Source organism: Melanerpes formicivorus, unplaced genomic scaffold, assembly GCF_026170545.1.
Source record: "Melanerpes formicivorus ecotype bairdi unplaced genomic scaffold, bMelFor1.0.p_v2 SCAF_3028, whole genome shotgun sequence".
Classification (NCBI taxonomy): Eukaryota; Metazoa; Chordata; class Aves; order Piciformes; family Picidae; genus Melanerpes; species Melanerpes formicivorus.
The window spans coordinates 7,396-22,323 of NW_027145379.1; the positions used below are offsets into that span (position 1 = coordinate 7,396).

General features: G+C 43.4%; 1 protein-coding gene across 1 annotated transcript; it reads left to right on the forward strand.

Moving 5' to 3' along the window:
* Positions 1 to 383: 383 nt before the first annotated feature.
* Positions 384 to 14,921, forward strand: LOC137440462 (cAMP-regulated phosphoprotein 21-like; the record flags this gene model as incomplete). Its single annotated transcript, XM_068136712.1, has 5 exons — positions 384 to 678; positions 4,834 to 5,003; positions 6,579 to 6,683; positions 9,116 to 9,379; positions 14,883 to 14,921. Coding segments are annotated over 5 exons (873 nt in total), but the record flags the coding sequence as incomplete, so codon positions are not given.
* Positions 14,922 to 14,928: the final 7 nt, after the last annotated feature.

Consider the following 14,928-nt stretch of genomic DNA (forward strand, 5'->3'; position numbering starts at 1 on the left):
ATCAATTTTAATAGGCTAGGTGCTGAAAAGCCAGTCCCCAAAGTGTTAGGCTTTTAGATAGCTTTAAGTTAAGACATGTATGGAGCAGCTCCCTTGTTCCCTGGCTGAACTCAGTTGCTGGGTTTTCACTTACAGAGAATGTTTGGTGGGGGGTTGTGCCTTGCTTTGTTGGGCTTGTTTGTTTATTTACTTTAGTTTTCATTTACCAACTCTTGTTTTCAGCTTGTTTACCTTATGAACCAATACTTTGGTGCGATAAATACATGCTGAGTGGTTTGTGTTGTGTTTGATAAAGGTTATTTAGTGCATGGGGGCAGCAGGTGTTGGGAGAGGAAAGTGGTCTTTAGAACTGTAGAAATAACACTGGAAACTGAGCTTGGCAGGGAGTGAAAACCTCCCTCCTGCCAGCTGGGCATGGACTAGTGTGTGGCTGTGTCTCTCCATTAGGCTCAGAGTCTTCCAGCAGCGCTGGCTCCTCAGGATCACTGTCACGAATACATCAGCCTCTCCAAAGTGCATCCCTTGTCCCTGGGGTGACAGCCAGCTCTTCAGGCAGCGTGTCCTACCCTGAGAATGGGATGAGTGGCCAGGTGGCCCCCAGCAACACCAGCTATATCATTCTTCCACTTGAAGCTGCAGGGATACCACCTGGCAGTATCCTTCTGAACCCGCACACAGGTCAGTACAATGCCCTCCTCCCTGGTACTGTCCTCCAGTGTTCATGGTGTCATCTGGAGAATGGGCACATTTCTTCTTTCTAGAGATATTTCCCTTGAGGAAGTAGCAAATCTATGTGGAAAATTACATTTGGCAGGTTTCAAATCTGCAGGCAAAGCTGGATTGACCTTCTGAGGCTGTTGTGGCACAGCCACTGGAAAGTGATACAAAACACTGGTGGGGCCCCAGACAGGATATGCATCTTGTAAAGGCTGCCACTCCTTGGCTGCAGACATACTCGAGATCCTGTTAGCCTCACTAAGGACAGATACCCATGTCAAGTGTGCTGAAATACAGTGCAGCCAAAATAGGAGGTCAAAGTCTTAGAGGTTGTGCTTAACTGCAGAATTTCAAAAGGCTTAAGGGCTGCATTTGAATTAGTACTTCAGAGTTAATTTTGCTCTGTGAGCTGTATGATTAGGAATTGTATTTAAATTTGAACTTCTGTGATAAGAGAGAGTTGTAACCTTCCCCATCCCTGGTACTTAGCAGCACTGCAGCGCACAAACCAGGCACTCAGGCAGCCAAGCACTGTGGATGCCTCAAAAACCACTCAGCTTGAACCCAAGTGCTTGATGAAAAATTAAGGCAATTTGTTACGTCCTTGGTCCAGGTGAAGTCCAGATCATGTTATGCTATGACTCCCCACATTATTGTACTGACAATATTGAAAAGGTTCAGGGAGGTTGAGACTGATGATTCCTCACTGACTCAGACTATATCGGTAACCATGACTGGCTGTGCTGTCAACCTTAGCTGAGTTATGCTGGGTTTAAAATAACAGAGCCTACAGTGAAATGTATTTTCCATTATACTGGGATCTGAGGCTTGAAGTCTGAAATATTTTTTTCCAAGTCCTTAATGGAGCATTCAGGAGCTTTACTGGGGGAATTTTTGTTTATAACCAGTCTTTTAGGTATGCTACACCCCTGTGTTCTAGTAATTAGGTGCAAATGTATAAAGCTTATTTGTAAGTTAACTGCTAAAATACTTGGTCAGGATTCAGTCAAGGACAGCAAAGCCTTAACAAACTACTAAACCAAGATTTCCACAAATACTTTGGGATATCTGGGGCTGATCAATAAATATCAGCTCATATAAAATCAGGAAGGAGTTCTTGTTTGTTTAGAGTCAAATGTAATAAGGCCTTTCCAGAGAGGTGACTTAGCAGCTTGCCCAGACTTACACTTTTCTAAAGCCTTTACTATTTTTGTCTGTTTTGTGTATTTTTCAAGCAATTGCATCATTGACATGAGATCCCACCTCTGTCAGCAGAGGAGGGGTTTGGACACTTCTTAAAAACTCAGTGGAGATGGTAGAACGAGAGATGGACGTAAGACAAAAGCCATCCTTATTCATTTACTCATCTCTGGTGTTCTGGTAGTTGATAGTTCTGTCTGCAACACTGGAATCCCTTGGTCAATACAGATGGAATTTCATGGGGTGTGTGATCCACTTCCATACAAAATTCAGCAGGCACAGTCAGAAGTCATCCTTAATTCAGGTGATAGGACAAGGAGAAGCAGATGAAAGGAATCCTTGCTGCTTTGAGCCCACCAACAGCTGAGAGCTTATGCTCGTTCCTGGCCACGGCAAGGACTGGAGGCTCACTACACTTGCAAGCCAGAAGAGCTATTTAAGAGGAGCATCTCCTACACCTCTTTTATCAATGTAGGCATTTGCAGCAGCTGGCTCATGTTCCTCCATGGTACCTAGGGAGTCTTTTTCTACAGTCGGTACACAATGCCTTTCAATACTGTCACTAGACCAGAGCCACCTCATCTTCCTCCTAGCGTGTGCCTCACTGTCTGCAGAGACATCCTGGAGAGTTCCAGGTGTGTTGGTATGTTGAACATTCAGGCAGCAAAGATTTTGTGTATATATAACTTTGTTTCCTTTAACCCCAGTGGTTTGTTTCTGGAAGTACACACATAGGACAGAAAATGGAGGGAGGCTGAAATTCTGGTCCCAGCCATCTAGCTTCACACTACTACCTGGGCTGGAAGTCAGGTTGTACAGAAGTGTCTGCTGTGCTTTTAGCTTGCAGGGAAATGCCTGCTGCAAATTTGCCACTCTTTGGGCTCAGAATCTTTGCAACTTATTAGGATAGCATTACAAAAGCAGCTCCATAGGGAGGAGACTGATTGCTGTGATAAGCTATCAGTGTGATGGATGCTGTCAGTAACACAGATGAAGAGAAGACAGTTTAAAGAAAAGGAAAAAGGAGCTTTGTTTCCTGTAATGAATAGATTTTCTTTCCCTAAGCAACACCATTCTTTAGCTCTTTCTTCTCCTCTTGCAGAGTGGCTACTTCCAGTCTTTTTCTCTCTTTTAATCATGATGCTGTGCCCTTTAAAGATTGTGCTTCCTTGCACACTACGTAGTCACTGACTCTGCGAGCCTCTAATGGCATCCACAGATGCTGTCAGTACCTCCATGCTTCAGTTATACCTCTCAGCTCCTTCTCACACTTTCCACACTTTCTCTTCCATATCTGCAGTCTTCTTTGCTTCCTCCGGTTCTCCTTCCTCCTTCCACAGAATTAAGAAGCTTTTTGTGAGAGGACCATTTATGTGCTGTGCTATTTTATTTTCCATTTCACCTGCTTCACCGGGCTGTTCTACCCCTTAAAGGATTCCTCTTGACACATTCTCTGCCTTTACCTCTTTGACAATTTCAGATCATTTACATTTCATTCTTACTCCTTTAAGTGGCATTGCAGTCTTTGCCCTTCTGTCAGGGCCACAGTTCACAACTTACAAATGTCTTCTTTGTTGCTGTCTGATCTCTTCCTCTCATTTCTTATTTCAAGACTTCTTCATGAAAGGTCCTTTTCTTTTCTTTTTTTCTTTTTTTCTTTCCTTCTTCATCTTTAAAAGCATTGCTGGACCTTTTCTCTTCCAAGTCTGACACCCTTTACTGAGCCACGGGAAACACCCCCCGTGCTTCTCTTCCACTGTCTCTGCTCATCACCTTTCTCACTGTTGAGTGTGAGACATGCCCAATGTAATATGGTGACTTCATCCAGCAAGTCTTGCTGCTTTAGGGAGAGAAGGCAAGGTTTCCAATGCATTTCTGACCATGACTGATCATAGAGGGAGGAATTGAAAGGCTGAGAAGTAGATAGAACAGTGTAGGTTCTAATAGTGTATAGATCAGAAATTGTGTTTCACTGTTGCTCTCAATCACAAAGTTTCTCCAAATCAACCTTTTTGTCTCAGATATTTTAGTTACCTGCTTTAATTGTTACCACTTCATTGCTAAAATTCCTTTCTTGTTTGTTTTTTTTTTCCCTCATGGAAATATTTGTAATCTCTTTGCTTTATGAATTTGTGATGGAAGTGAAAAGAGAACTGAGATCATAGAAAACATTTTCCCCACAACAGAAATGCCATTTCTTTCTTTGCAAGGCAACGATTCGAGTTAACTTTTGTTTGGTTGTTGTTTTTAGGTTTGGGTTGGTTGCTTGGGTTTAGGGTTTTGTTTTTCTTTTTAACAAACATTGCATTTCCAAGGTTACTTCCATCGGCTACAGTATCTGAAGGAACTTAGTAGCTGAGCAGCTTAGTAGAACCTGTAGAGAAGACATTTTCAAAGAGATCTTAAATGTTACTTCCATGATAACTGCCTCTCTTACTACACAGGCTACAGCTCTTAGAAGTGCAGCACCATGTTTAAATTAGAGCATGCAAATAAATAATTAACGAGGGTAGGTTTGGGTTTTTTTTCCTTTCCATACAAACCCGTGTGTCAGGAGGAGCTGTGTGCATTTGACTGCTGTTGTGTGGCAGTAAAGTATTCTCTACCTCTGATGTTTGCTCCAGAGATCAATATTACTGTGAGCTGACTCATCATTGAATGGCTTCAGGTAACCATAGTATCTAAATCAGTTTATATCCATGGTAACCTTGCACCCATTCCTTGGAAAATTATCCTTCCAAAGCAAGTATCTGCTGTCTGCTTTGCCAAGAGATGTCTGCTAGTGTAATGAGTGATGAGCGTGCTGCTGCTGGAGCTGGTCAGCTCAAGAGTGGTCAGTTAAAGCAAGGCTGTGTGATTTCATGCAGAAAACATCTTCTTTAAAGTGTTCAGCAAAGGCAGGGTCTGTTGTTTCAGGTCAACCCTTTGTAAATCCTGATGGGACGCCGGCAATATACAACCCTCCCAGTAGCCAGCAGACGATGAGGAGCCAGATGGTGGGACAGTCTCAGCAGCAGCCTTCATCCCAGCAGCCTCAGCAGGTTCAACAGCCACAGCAGCAAATGGCAAGTCACCTTGTCACACAGGTATGTGTGGTGGCCTCTGGAAAAACAGAAGCAGCTTTCAGGGTTACAAAGGATGATCCTCTGAAGGGTAGGAGGGAAGGGTACAGTTAGACCAAGTACCAGGGTGTTCTTTTCTTTTGAAACAAATGGGCATCATGGTCTTTATTTTCAAGGCAGATGAAGAGGAAAGATTCCTTTTTCAGTTCCATCTAAAGCATGGCTTAATTTTGAAAAGGACTGTTAAGCAAGCTGCTGTATATCTACATAAATTGCTTTGGCAAAAAATTGCCCATAATTGAGAGCTGAAGCATTCATTCTCAAACTAGTGCAGTCTGCAATTCCCCCCAAAGAGCCAGGGACCATTCCCTGTCCCTTTTGACAGCAATGGGATTGAGTCAAAGAATCAAGGACAAGGCAGAGCTCTACAAACTCTTCCACATCTGGTAATACCAGGCATAATCTATGGGTAGCCCACTCTCTGAGGTCCCCTCCCCAGACCATGGGTTCTGTCTGCAGCCCGTGTTCTGGCCATGACTGCTCTGAGATAGAAGCTACAGGAGGAGAGGGAAAGGGCAGCGTTGTTTGGGCATGGTGCCACAGTATGTTGAGTCTGTGGCCTCTGGGCTGGCAGTGGCATGGAGCCAAATATGTCAGAACATGGGCAGTAGGGTTTGGCACTAGCTCAAACTTAATGTTGTGCATTGTGTGTCTGCTCTCCCAGAGCAGAGCAAGCAGAGGGAACTACTCAAGCAAGAATCCTGCATCTTGCCTATTTACAGAGCAGCCAAGATCTACTGTGGTACTTGTGTGGCTTTATAACTTGGCACAGTTTCATCCCAGGTTAACCTGAAATGCAATGTTTAAATTCAGTAAGGTTGCTTTGATTTTACTGGGTTTGGCCTTCCATGGGTTTGGTTCTTATTTCTTGATTTACCTTAGCACTTTTAGAAGACAGACGTAGCACCAAGCCTGTGTAAGACTCAAGTTAAATGAGAGATTAAAATGAAAGGAATAGTAAAGCTCTATTCCAAGGTAATAGTGCTGTAGAAAATTGTTCTTTCTCTTAGATAAACATCTGCTCCAAGCTGATGGGCCTGTCTGTTGATAATTTGCAGCCTGCTCTTTGTCAATTTTTTTTTAGCTATTGTGTTCTGCTAAAGCAGCTTTACAGTCATTATGCCTTTGCCTATGACACACTCGGAGTTAAATCAGTCATTATCAGGAAAATTCAAATGTACACTTGTTCTGTGCTGCTCTTCCATTCTCTCTCTGTAAATTAAATGCAGAATCCTAATTTGGCTTTGCCTCACATCAGTAATAAAGTAGAGCTGTGGCTTTATTTAATCTAACAGCCATCAAATATATGAAAATAGGCAGGGAAATCTGTAATAAGGAATTGTCCTGGTACAAGGCTAAAATGAAGACTAAAAACCACAGGAGCTGACCTCCTGTGCTTGGGCTGGCAATGAGTCACCTGCGTTTTCAGAGCTATGTTTGAGACCTTTGCTCTCAGTGACAGAAGTGTGGTGGTGGTTGTTGTTCTCTCTCTCTCTCTGTAGGTTGTATTCATTGTCTTTCCCTGTGTTTGTTTTGCAGCCTGTTCAGGCAATGCAGCCATCTTCTCAGTCAGTACAATATCCAGCCGTTTCTTATCCTCCCCAGCATCTCCTGCCTGTCTCTCCAACGCAGCAGTTTTCTGTGGTACTAAAGATTTGCATTCATTTATTTATTTATTTTCCTTTCCTTGAAGTTGGGTGTGTGGACATGAGTATGCCCAAGAGCCTCTGGGGAGCACTGCGAGGGCTGTCCCACAGGAGAGCCCCATCCAAATCCTCCTTTGCCTGGGCACTTTCGCTACTGACGAGCATTTTGTAAGAGCGTCCCTGTGGTTTTGGTTCCTAAGCTCCAGGGTGATGTTAGGAGCAGGGCTCTCTACCTGGTTAGGAGAGTCTTCAGAAAAACCTTCTGTTGTGCCTGTGGTAGGAGCTTGAATCTCCTCACTTTGTGTCAAGGGACCTTAAACAGCTAAGTTGGGCATTTGAGATTTGAGTTACCCCTTTTTGTATCAACAAAGGCTGGAGAGGACACCTCTAGAGATCATTGCTTTTTCTACTGTTTTATCAGGACAGTAAATCCATAGCCTGGATTTATTCCCTGGTGATACCAGAGCACTTGGGAAAGAGAGCAGTGGTGGGGCAGCTGCAGAAGCTGTGCTGTGCTATGCATCATGACAAGGCACCAGCCCACATGTCACATAAAAAGAAACAGAATGCTCTTCTAGAGTCTCAATCTGGCTTGGTGCTTGCAGGGCTCAGATTATCCTGTTGGTAAAATGAAGCTGACATCTTCAGAGGCACTGCAATTACTATTTTATAATTTTTTTACTCTGTTCTTTTGTCTCTCTTTCTCTGGTAATCTTGTTTATGACTGATTTTTTTATTATTATTATTTTTCTTTCCTGAGATAGAGATGTCACATAGTAAGAGATGGAAACAAAGCTGAACAGATTCATGCAGCTTAAAGTGGTGTTATTAATGCCTGGTAGATGAGCAGTACCATTTAAAGGACAATAAAGAGCGTTCTGTGGTGAAGAGAAGTTGCATATCTCAATGCTAATTCTCTTGAACACAGTCTTTCAGGCATCTCAGGTTGCTCTACTGATTTTTAGTGACTAGTTTAACAGCAAAACTTCACCTGAGTTAATGTCTTCAGCATACAATGTATAAATCATAAGGGGTTGGAAGCTCTTGGTCTTTGTTGTGCGTACCCAGAGGCATTCCTGGTTCAGTGAAGTTTCTCATTGAATGTGCTTGTAGGCATTTGCCATGAGGGAAACAAATATCCTGGCTTTGTAAAGAAACAGATAACAGATCTAGCTGAATATGGTTGTGGGGTTGTGGCAAGGCAAGAGCATTGCTTTCTTACACCACCTGAAGACCTGCAGGAGTCTTGGCTCACGATACCTCCTCTGGTCATGGAAGGTCACTGTGCATTCTCTGGCAGTGCCTTACATCTATTTTTCCCTTTCCCTATTCTGCAGTTTCCTGACAATAAATACATTGTGCAGGATGGTTTTGGAGAATGAACACCACAGAGATACAAACAAAACCGAAGAGGCTCCTTTAAAAAAACAAAACCAAAACACAAGACAGCAAGGATGTTCTAAGTGAAAAGCATTTTTATAGTGCTTATTCCCTGTCTGAGAGGGGATATGAGGAGGGGACCATAATATGCAGAGTAGCACACGATGGAGTTTTGTGCTGCGTTTATTGTTTGGAGTAAGCTTTGATGTTGAGTGTTTAAAAGGTTTATGATATGGGCACAAGTGGAGATGCATAGAACCACATTTGCAAATCCTTGGCCTTCCCAGAATAAACCTGAGAGTGTTGATCAGTATGGATCTTTTGGCAAGGCTGTTTAGCATCCTTGTGGCATTACCACACGTGGTAACACATAGGCCCATTGACTTTATCTGGTACTTTCATCCTGCCATAGATGTATTTTTTTATCCCCCTCTAGTGAAATAAGGGACTTGTTTCTTTCCAACACTGAATAAAAAGCCTTGAAATGGCAAATGAAGGCTTAGCTTTTTCTTTTTTCTTTTGGTTATATTCTCTATGTTAGCAGCCTTGGGTTTTCAAAAGATTCCAAAAAGGAAAGGGTCTGCATCTGAAACCTTCTCAACTCCTCTCAGAATCATTTTGAGACGGAGGTGAAATTAGCAGCATGTGTTTGGCTGAGGAATTCTGCGTTTGGGGGAAAGAGTTACTCACCACGTTATTTTCATGCCCTTTAGATTTAAAATGCCCTCTTTTGAACAGTGTAAAGTTCCTTTGTCATTTAGGAATAAAAGGTGAGGGGGACACACAAGACACAAAGTAAAAGCCAAAATAACTGACTTTGGTGCCAAGTGATGCCATTCACCTCGCAGTCCAGAAGTCTTTTGTCAAAGCATTTATAATGCTTTTAATTGACTCCGTTTTTATAGCTGTCCATGCAGAGCTCGGCACTCCTTGGGGCCGAGCCATTCCTTTCCCCCTCCTGCTCTGTTTGAACCTCTTTTGTGTGGCTAATTTGCATGTCTGCTGCAGACATCCTGTCTACCTCATTTTCTGCTGCCTTTTGCCCTGCAGCGGGACGACATGACAACGCAGTTTAACCAGATGAGTTTGAGTCGCCAGTCATCGGGAGACAACCCCGAGTCGCCTTCTGGCCCTGTCTACCCATCGCCTATCCTGCAGCAGCCTGCACAGCAGACAGGTTACATCATGGCCTCCCCGAGCCAGCAGCTTCCCCCAGGGGGTTTCACAGGTTCGGGTCCACCCGTGTCCCAGCAAGTGCTGCAGCCCCCGCCGCCGCCACAGGGCTTCGTGCAACAACCGCCACCACCTGCTCAGGTATGCAAAGCCTTCACCACCGTGCCGCTCACTGTAGCACCACAAAGAGACCATCCTAGGAAAAGTCAAATGCAAACCAAAGCAAAGCAACCAACTAACCAAAAACAACCACACAAAACCCCCAAACACACACACACACTACCCCCAAATAAACAAACACCACCCACCCCCAAACAAAAAAAAAAGAGTTAAAAAATCAGACAGAAGCAAACGACACAACAAAACAAATGAACAACAACAACAAACCCCCACAAAAACAGCTGCAAGATTATTAAGGTTATTCCTGGTTCCTGGGATCAAAGTTTAGCATACTTATAGGCATCAGGACACTTGCAGAGCCTCTGTGATTTCCTGAATTCCAGCAATTTCTTCCCTGTCCTCAAGCCCTTTTCTCAGTGTATGTCTGTAGCCCAGGACACACGTGCACATGAATATGAAGGAGGAGGGTGAGTAAATAGCTGTAGTCCTTTTTCCCTGTGTATATACCAAAAGAGCAATGTGCACATCAGCCCAGGTAGTCATTAATCATATTTAATTGACTTGAACATGTGAGGTGTCACAGATCAGTAATTTTAACTGTCTTCCTGAAGACTGATTATGTTTTACTGTTCACTACCAAACATCTCTACTTGTCTCCTGGGTACCTCTACAGAATATTGAAAGTGATTACTGTCAAGAAGTAAAATGCACAGAAGACTTTCTGGCCCATTTTCAAGGCATGCTCTTAAATAAAAAAAAAGCTAAATTCTTTACCCAGTTACAGATAACTTCATTTGAACTCTGCTTTAGGATGGTTCTGATAGTACTTCTCCCATTTGCATTTTATGGTTAGAAAGCAAATTTATTAAAAAATAAAAAATCTTTATTATTATCTTTCTTTTCTTTTAATGTAAAAGTTGGGTAAACCTTCCTGGTGATGCTGTTTGTTACTTCTTGGTGAAAACCTCCAGTTGGCTTTGTTAATGGAATTCTGTATCGCCATAGTAGTGAAGCAGGTTTACTCTTAGAATGTTTTCAGTGGGCCAGGGATCCGCTTAATTAGATCACTGACTGGCCTGAAGAATACTGGATGCTCACATCCCTCTGTGACAACCTTACTGTGGCCTTCCAGTATCTGAAGGGGGCTACAGGAAGGCTGGGGAAGGATGATTTAGGGTATCAGGGAGTGATGGGACTGGGGGGAATGGAGCAAAACTAGCAGTGGGTAGATTCAGACTGGATGTTAGGAAGAAGTTCTTCCCCAAGAGGGTGGTGAGACACTGGGAAATAGTAATTCCTCTGCCCTAACAGCTCAGCTTTCTGTGCAGGGCAGCTAGACCTCAACTCTCTGTCCTGCCTGCTGTGACAAAATTTCACTGAGGCAGTGGCTCTTGGCAATCTGATTCCCCCTTTACTCTTTTGGGCTTAGATGCAATAACAAGGCTGCTTTCAGGTGCCAGAGCAGGTAGTCTGAAACAAGCTTTAAAAAACCAAAAGGTGCAGTATAGATGTCAGTGCAGGCAAAACATGGCGGTGCATTGATCAGTGTGAGGCAATCAATGTGAAAGCACTTCCGTGTCTTAAATGCTGCCATTGAATTTATACCAGTGAAAAAGAGGCTTGAATCTCATGGTTAATTAGTTCCTCTAAATGTGGGAGAGCCAGTCTGTTCTCCCAAGTAGAAAGAGATGTGGCAAGAGATGGCCTTGAGTTGCACCAGGGCAGGTTTAGGTTCAATACTAGCAAAAAATTCTTCACAGGAAGGGTTGTGAAGCCCTGGAACAGGCTGCCCAGGAAAGTGATGGAGCCCCCATCCCTGGAGGTGTTTAAATGACATGTAGCTGTGGTGTCGAGGGACATGATGTAGTGGTGACTTTCCAGTGTTGGGTTAAAGAGATTGGCTTGATGATCTTAAAGGTCTCAACCAAAATGATTCTGTCATCCTGTGAAATGCATGGCTGATAAAGTTCTAGCAAGTGGGCTATGGTGCCCTGCATGCTGTTGGAACACAGCTGTGAAAACTTAGGTGGAAGTCTTGTGAGTATGGGAGCTGAAAGGAGGAGAAAGAAATGCTCTAAAAGCAGACAGAGCCAATGGTACCACATTTGAATTCTTAGCTTTTGGATTGAAGTTGAGTTAAACATGGCTCCTCAGCTGCTCTCCAAGTTTCACTCTCCCAGTCTGTATGAAAGCAGAAGGAGTCTGGCTTTGAAATGACATGCCTAAAAAGTAAGGAGGGTCCCTTACCAGGCTTTTTCTACTTCTTTCATCACAGCTGCTGCCCAGCTTGACAACAGAGTCATCATTTAATAACCTGAAAATAATGATCTGTCTTTGTTCAGCCAGTTGGAAAAAAAACAAGCCAACCATTAGTCTGGCTTTGCTGAGAGGGATTTTTAGCAGCAAATGCCTCTCTGCTTTCTGGATCACAAAACACACAGCTTTATTTTCTGTCTTGTCTTCTATTTTCAATACTATTCTCATTCCAGTGGTTCTTCTATAGCACTTATGGGCCCAGGCACTTCAGCAAGGGTCCTCCTCGGGTTTTTGCAGCACTGTCTCAGTGGTGCTTATCACTGCTCTGCCTCTGCAAATGAGCAAAAGGGAAAGAAGTTCTTCCCCATGAGGGTGGTGAGACACTGGCACAAAGTTGCCCAGGGAGGTGGTGGAAGCCACAACCCTGGAGGTTTTCAAGGCCAGGCTGGATGTGGCTGTCAGCAACCTGCTGTAGTGTGAAGTGTCCCTGCCCATGGCAGGGGGGTTGGAACTGGATGATTCTTGGAGTCCCTTCCAACCCTGACAATTCTGATTCTGGGAAAACTGCAAGTACTATGCCCATGGGAAAGGATATGTTCCCTTAAAATTAATTTTTCACCTTTGACTCATTCTTTATGGAAGGTATGCTGGCAACATGGTGTCTAAAAATGAGATGGCATGGATTCTTGGAGAGGCTTGGGCAAGTAATACACATTTTGAGGGATTTTTCACCTGAATTAATTTTGCAACCCCTCCTAGAGAGTCCAAAGCTACCCTAAGATGAAATCTTTGTTCATAGCATGTCTCCTCTAGGAACTTGTTGTGGTGAAGGTGGGGGAGTCACTGCAAGTGAGTAGGTCTTTTCTGGATGATCTCAGGACATTGTATTTGGAGGTCGTCATGCAGCTGTGCATAAGCAATTACATTTCGTTGCTGTCATTGTAATGGGGGGGTAAAGGGGGGCAGGGCATACAGAGAGAAGATGCCTTGAGGAATGACTGATCCCAGTCAGTTAAGTACTGGGAAGAGATGGTGCCTCCATGTGTCCATACATCACCGGGGTTTGCCTTCATGCCCATGCAGGCAGATGTTAACTGCTATTAGCAATTGTGTCAGCATCACTTACCAGCTGGCTGAGGGTGTTGATCCAAACCCAGCAATGTTCAAAGGTAGAATGTCTGCCTGATGGCAGAATAGAATCATAGAATTGTTAGGGTTGGAAGAGACCTCAAGGATCATTCAGTTCCAACCCCTCTGCCATGGGCACAGACCCTTCACACTAGATCAGGTTGCTAAGAGCCACATCCAGCCTGAATCAAGCTCTAAGTCAATAAAGAGATAATGGAGAAAAGTGAAATAAGCCTGAAAGATGTATGGAATCCCATTCTTACTACAGCACATACCTGTGGATTTGCAGCTAGAGAGCAGTCCAAGGGAGACCCAGCCTGAGAGTGGGCTTGAACTGTACGTGGACAAAACAAATTAGAAAGCCAGTGCTGTGCTGAGTCTCTGCCCATCGTCTGGTGACAAAGCAGATTAGGTGGAGGAAAAAGTAATAGCTGTTTATACCATTTCATGAGTGTCTCTGAAGTGGGTTGCCCACTCCTGTTATAGTATAAGGTAAATAAAGAGAATGTGTATGTGAGAGGAAAAAAATTAAATGCAGTGTAATGGTCAGCCTTCAAATAAGAAAGGTTTTCACCTTCAAAATAAGAGTATCTAAGGGTGTAAGGATTATCTGTCAACCACTGCCATGGTAGTTATTAAAGAGGGGAGATTTTTCAAGGATTAAGAACAGGAAACAATGCTTTTAGGCTAAAGAAGGCAGCCTTTGTTTAGGTTATGGTCCAAGAAGGACATTTTTCTAATTATTGTTTTACAATGCTAACCATATAGCAGTGTTGACATCCTTGTTACTGCAGCAGAAACCTCTGGTTCTGCACATGAAGTGTGTTACACAAGCAGAAGCTCCAATGTTAGATTGTGCATTCACATGGGAAAGCAATTCAAGTGTAATTTGTCATGTCAGTAGGCTGCTACACAAACATGGTGGGTTCTGCTGAAGAGCAAAGGTGTTAGCAGCACTGATGTATCAAGACTCTGAAAAATTCAGGAGGGTCAGAGTAGACAATGTGAAGTGATACTTCTTGTCTCTGATCCCTCTAATTTCACTCTTCACTAAAGCAATATCAGGAAGGACAAATAATATGTTTCAGCTACAGGCACAGAGATGTACTCCTGAGACACGAAAGTGAATCCTTCCAAAACCCTCAGCCACCTACTTTATCCATGTCTATGTTTTACACCAACCCTTCTTTTAATATCAGGGAGGGACCATATGCTGCTGAGCTCTGTTGGGTGCCTCCAGCATCTCCTGCAGGTGAAAATGAAAAAGTTTGAGTGCTTTGAGTTTGCCAAAGGTCATTTGAACCTGTTTAGCTCACATGTCTCCGTAACAGTGAGGTAGCACATACAGGGAGAATCTTTAGCTCCAGTCGCCCTCCTCCAACTCTCCCGTTCTCCTTTATGATGCAGTGATGTAGTGCATGTTGCTCTGTAATGACAACAGGAGGAAGAAGCCCACCCAGCAGCACTTGCAGACTCAGTATCTACCTTCAGCTCCTGCAACAAAACAGCTAGCACTGTGTTTTGAACTGTAATTATATTCACACCAAGTGCAAGAGAGGCCTCAGAGGGACACGTTCCTGCAAGGAAGGATGTAGCTGTGCAACTCAAGTGTGAATTCAGTAATTGTTGCTTGCAAGTGTTAAGGGTGCACAGACTCTGTCTTTCCCTCCTTCTTGCTTCCAAATGTTTTTGCTCCCACCCTCTTTGCTTTAAATTGCCCATTTCCTCCAGGGGTCACTCAGGCGTTCAGCATGCTGTCTGCATGTTGCCATGGAAGGTGTTGTTTGCATTCACATATCTTAGGCAGCATTTGATATTTTGCTCTGATTTTATTTTGGGTTTTTTTGGTTTTGCTATGTGCATTTGGTAGCTTTTTATGCATCCTGGAAGATTTTATCTCTTTTAATTAAAATTATTTTTTCTTCTGTTTCTCAAAGTATCTGAGAACAAATCTGGGCACTGATAGCCCTTTTCTTAGCAGAGCTGAAAGCAAGCAGTAGCTCTTGAAGAGAGACAATGCAAACCTCTCCTCTTGATTACCATTTATATGCTTGGTTTGAACCCTTGTTCCATTTCCAGTTCTGTTTAATTTTGTGAATGTTTAGAGTCCATAGTTAGCTGCTTTTGTCTTTCCTTGCAGATGCCAGTGTATTATTACCCATCTGGTCAGTACCCTACCTCAACAA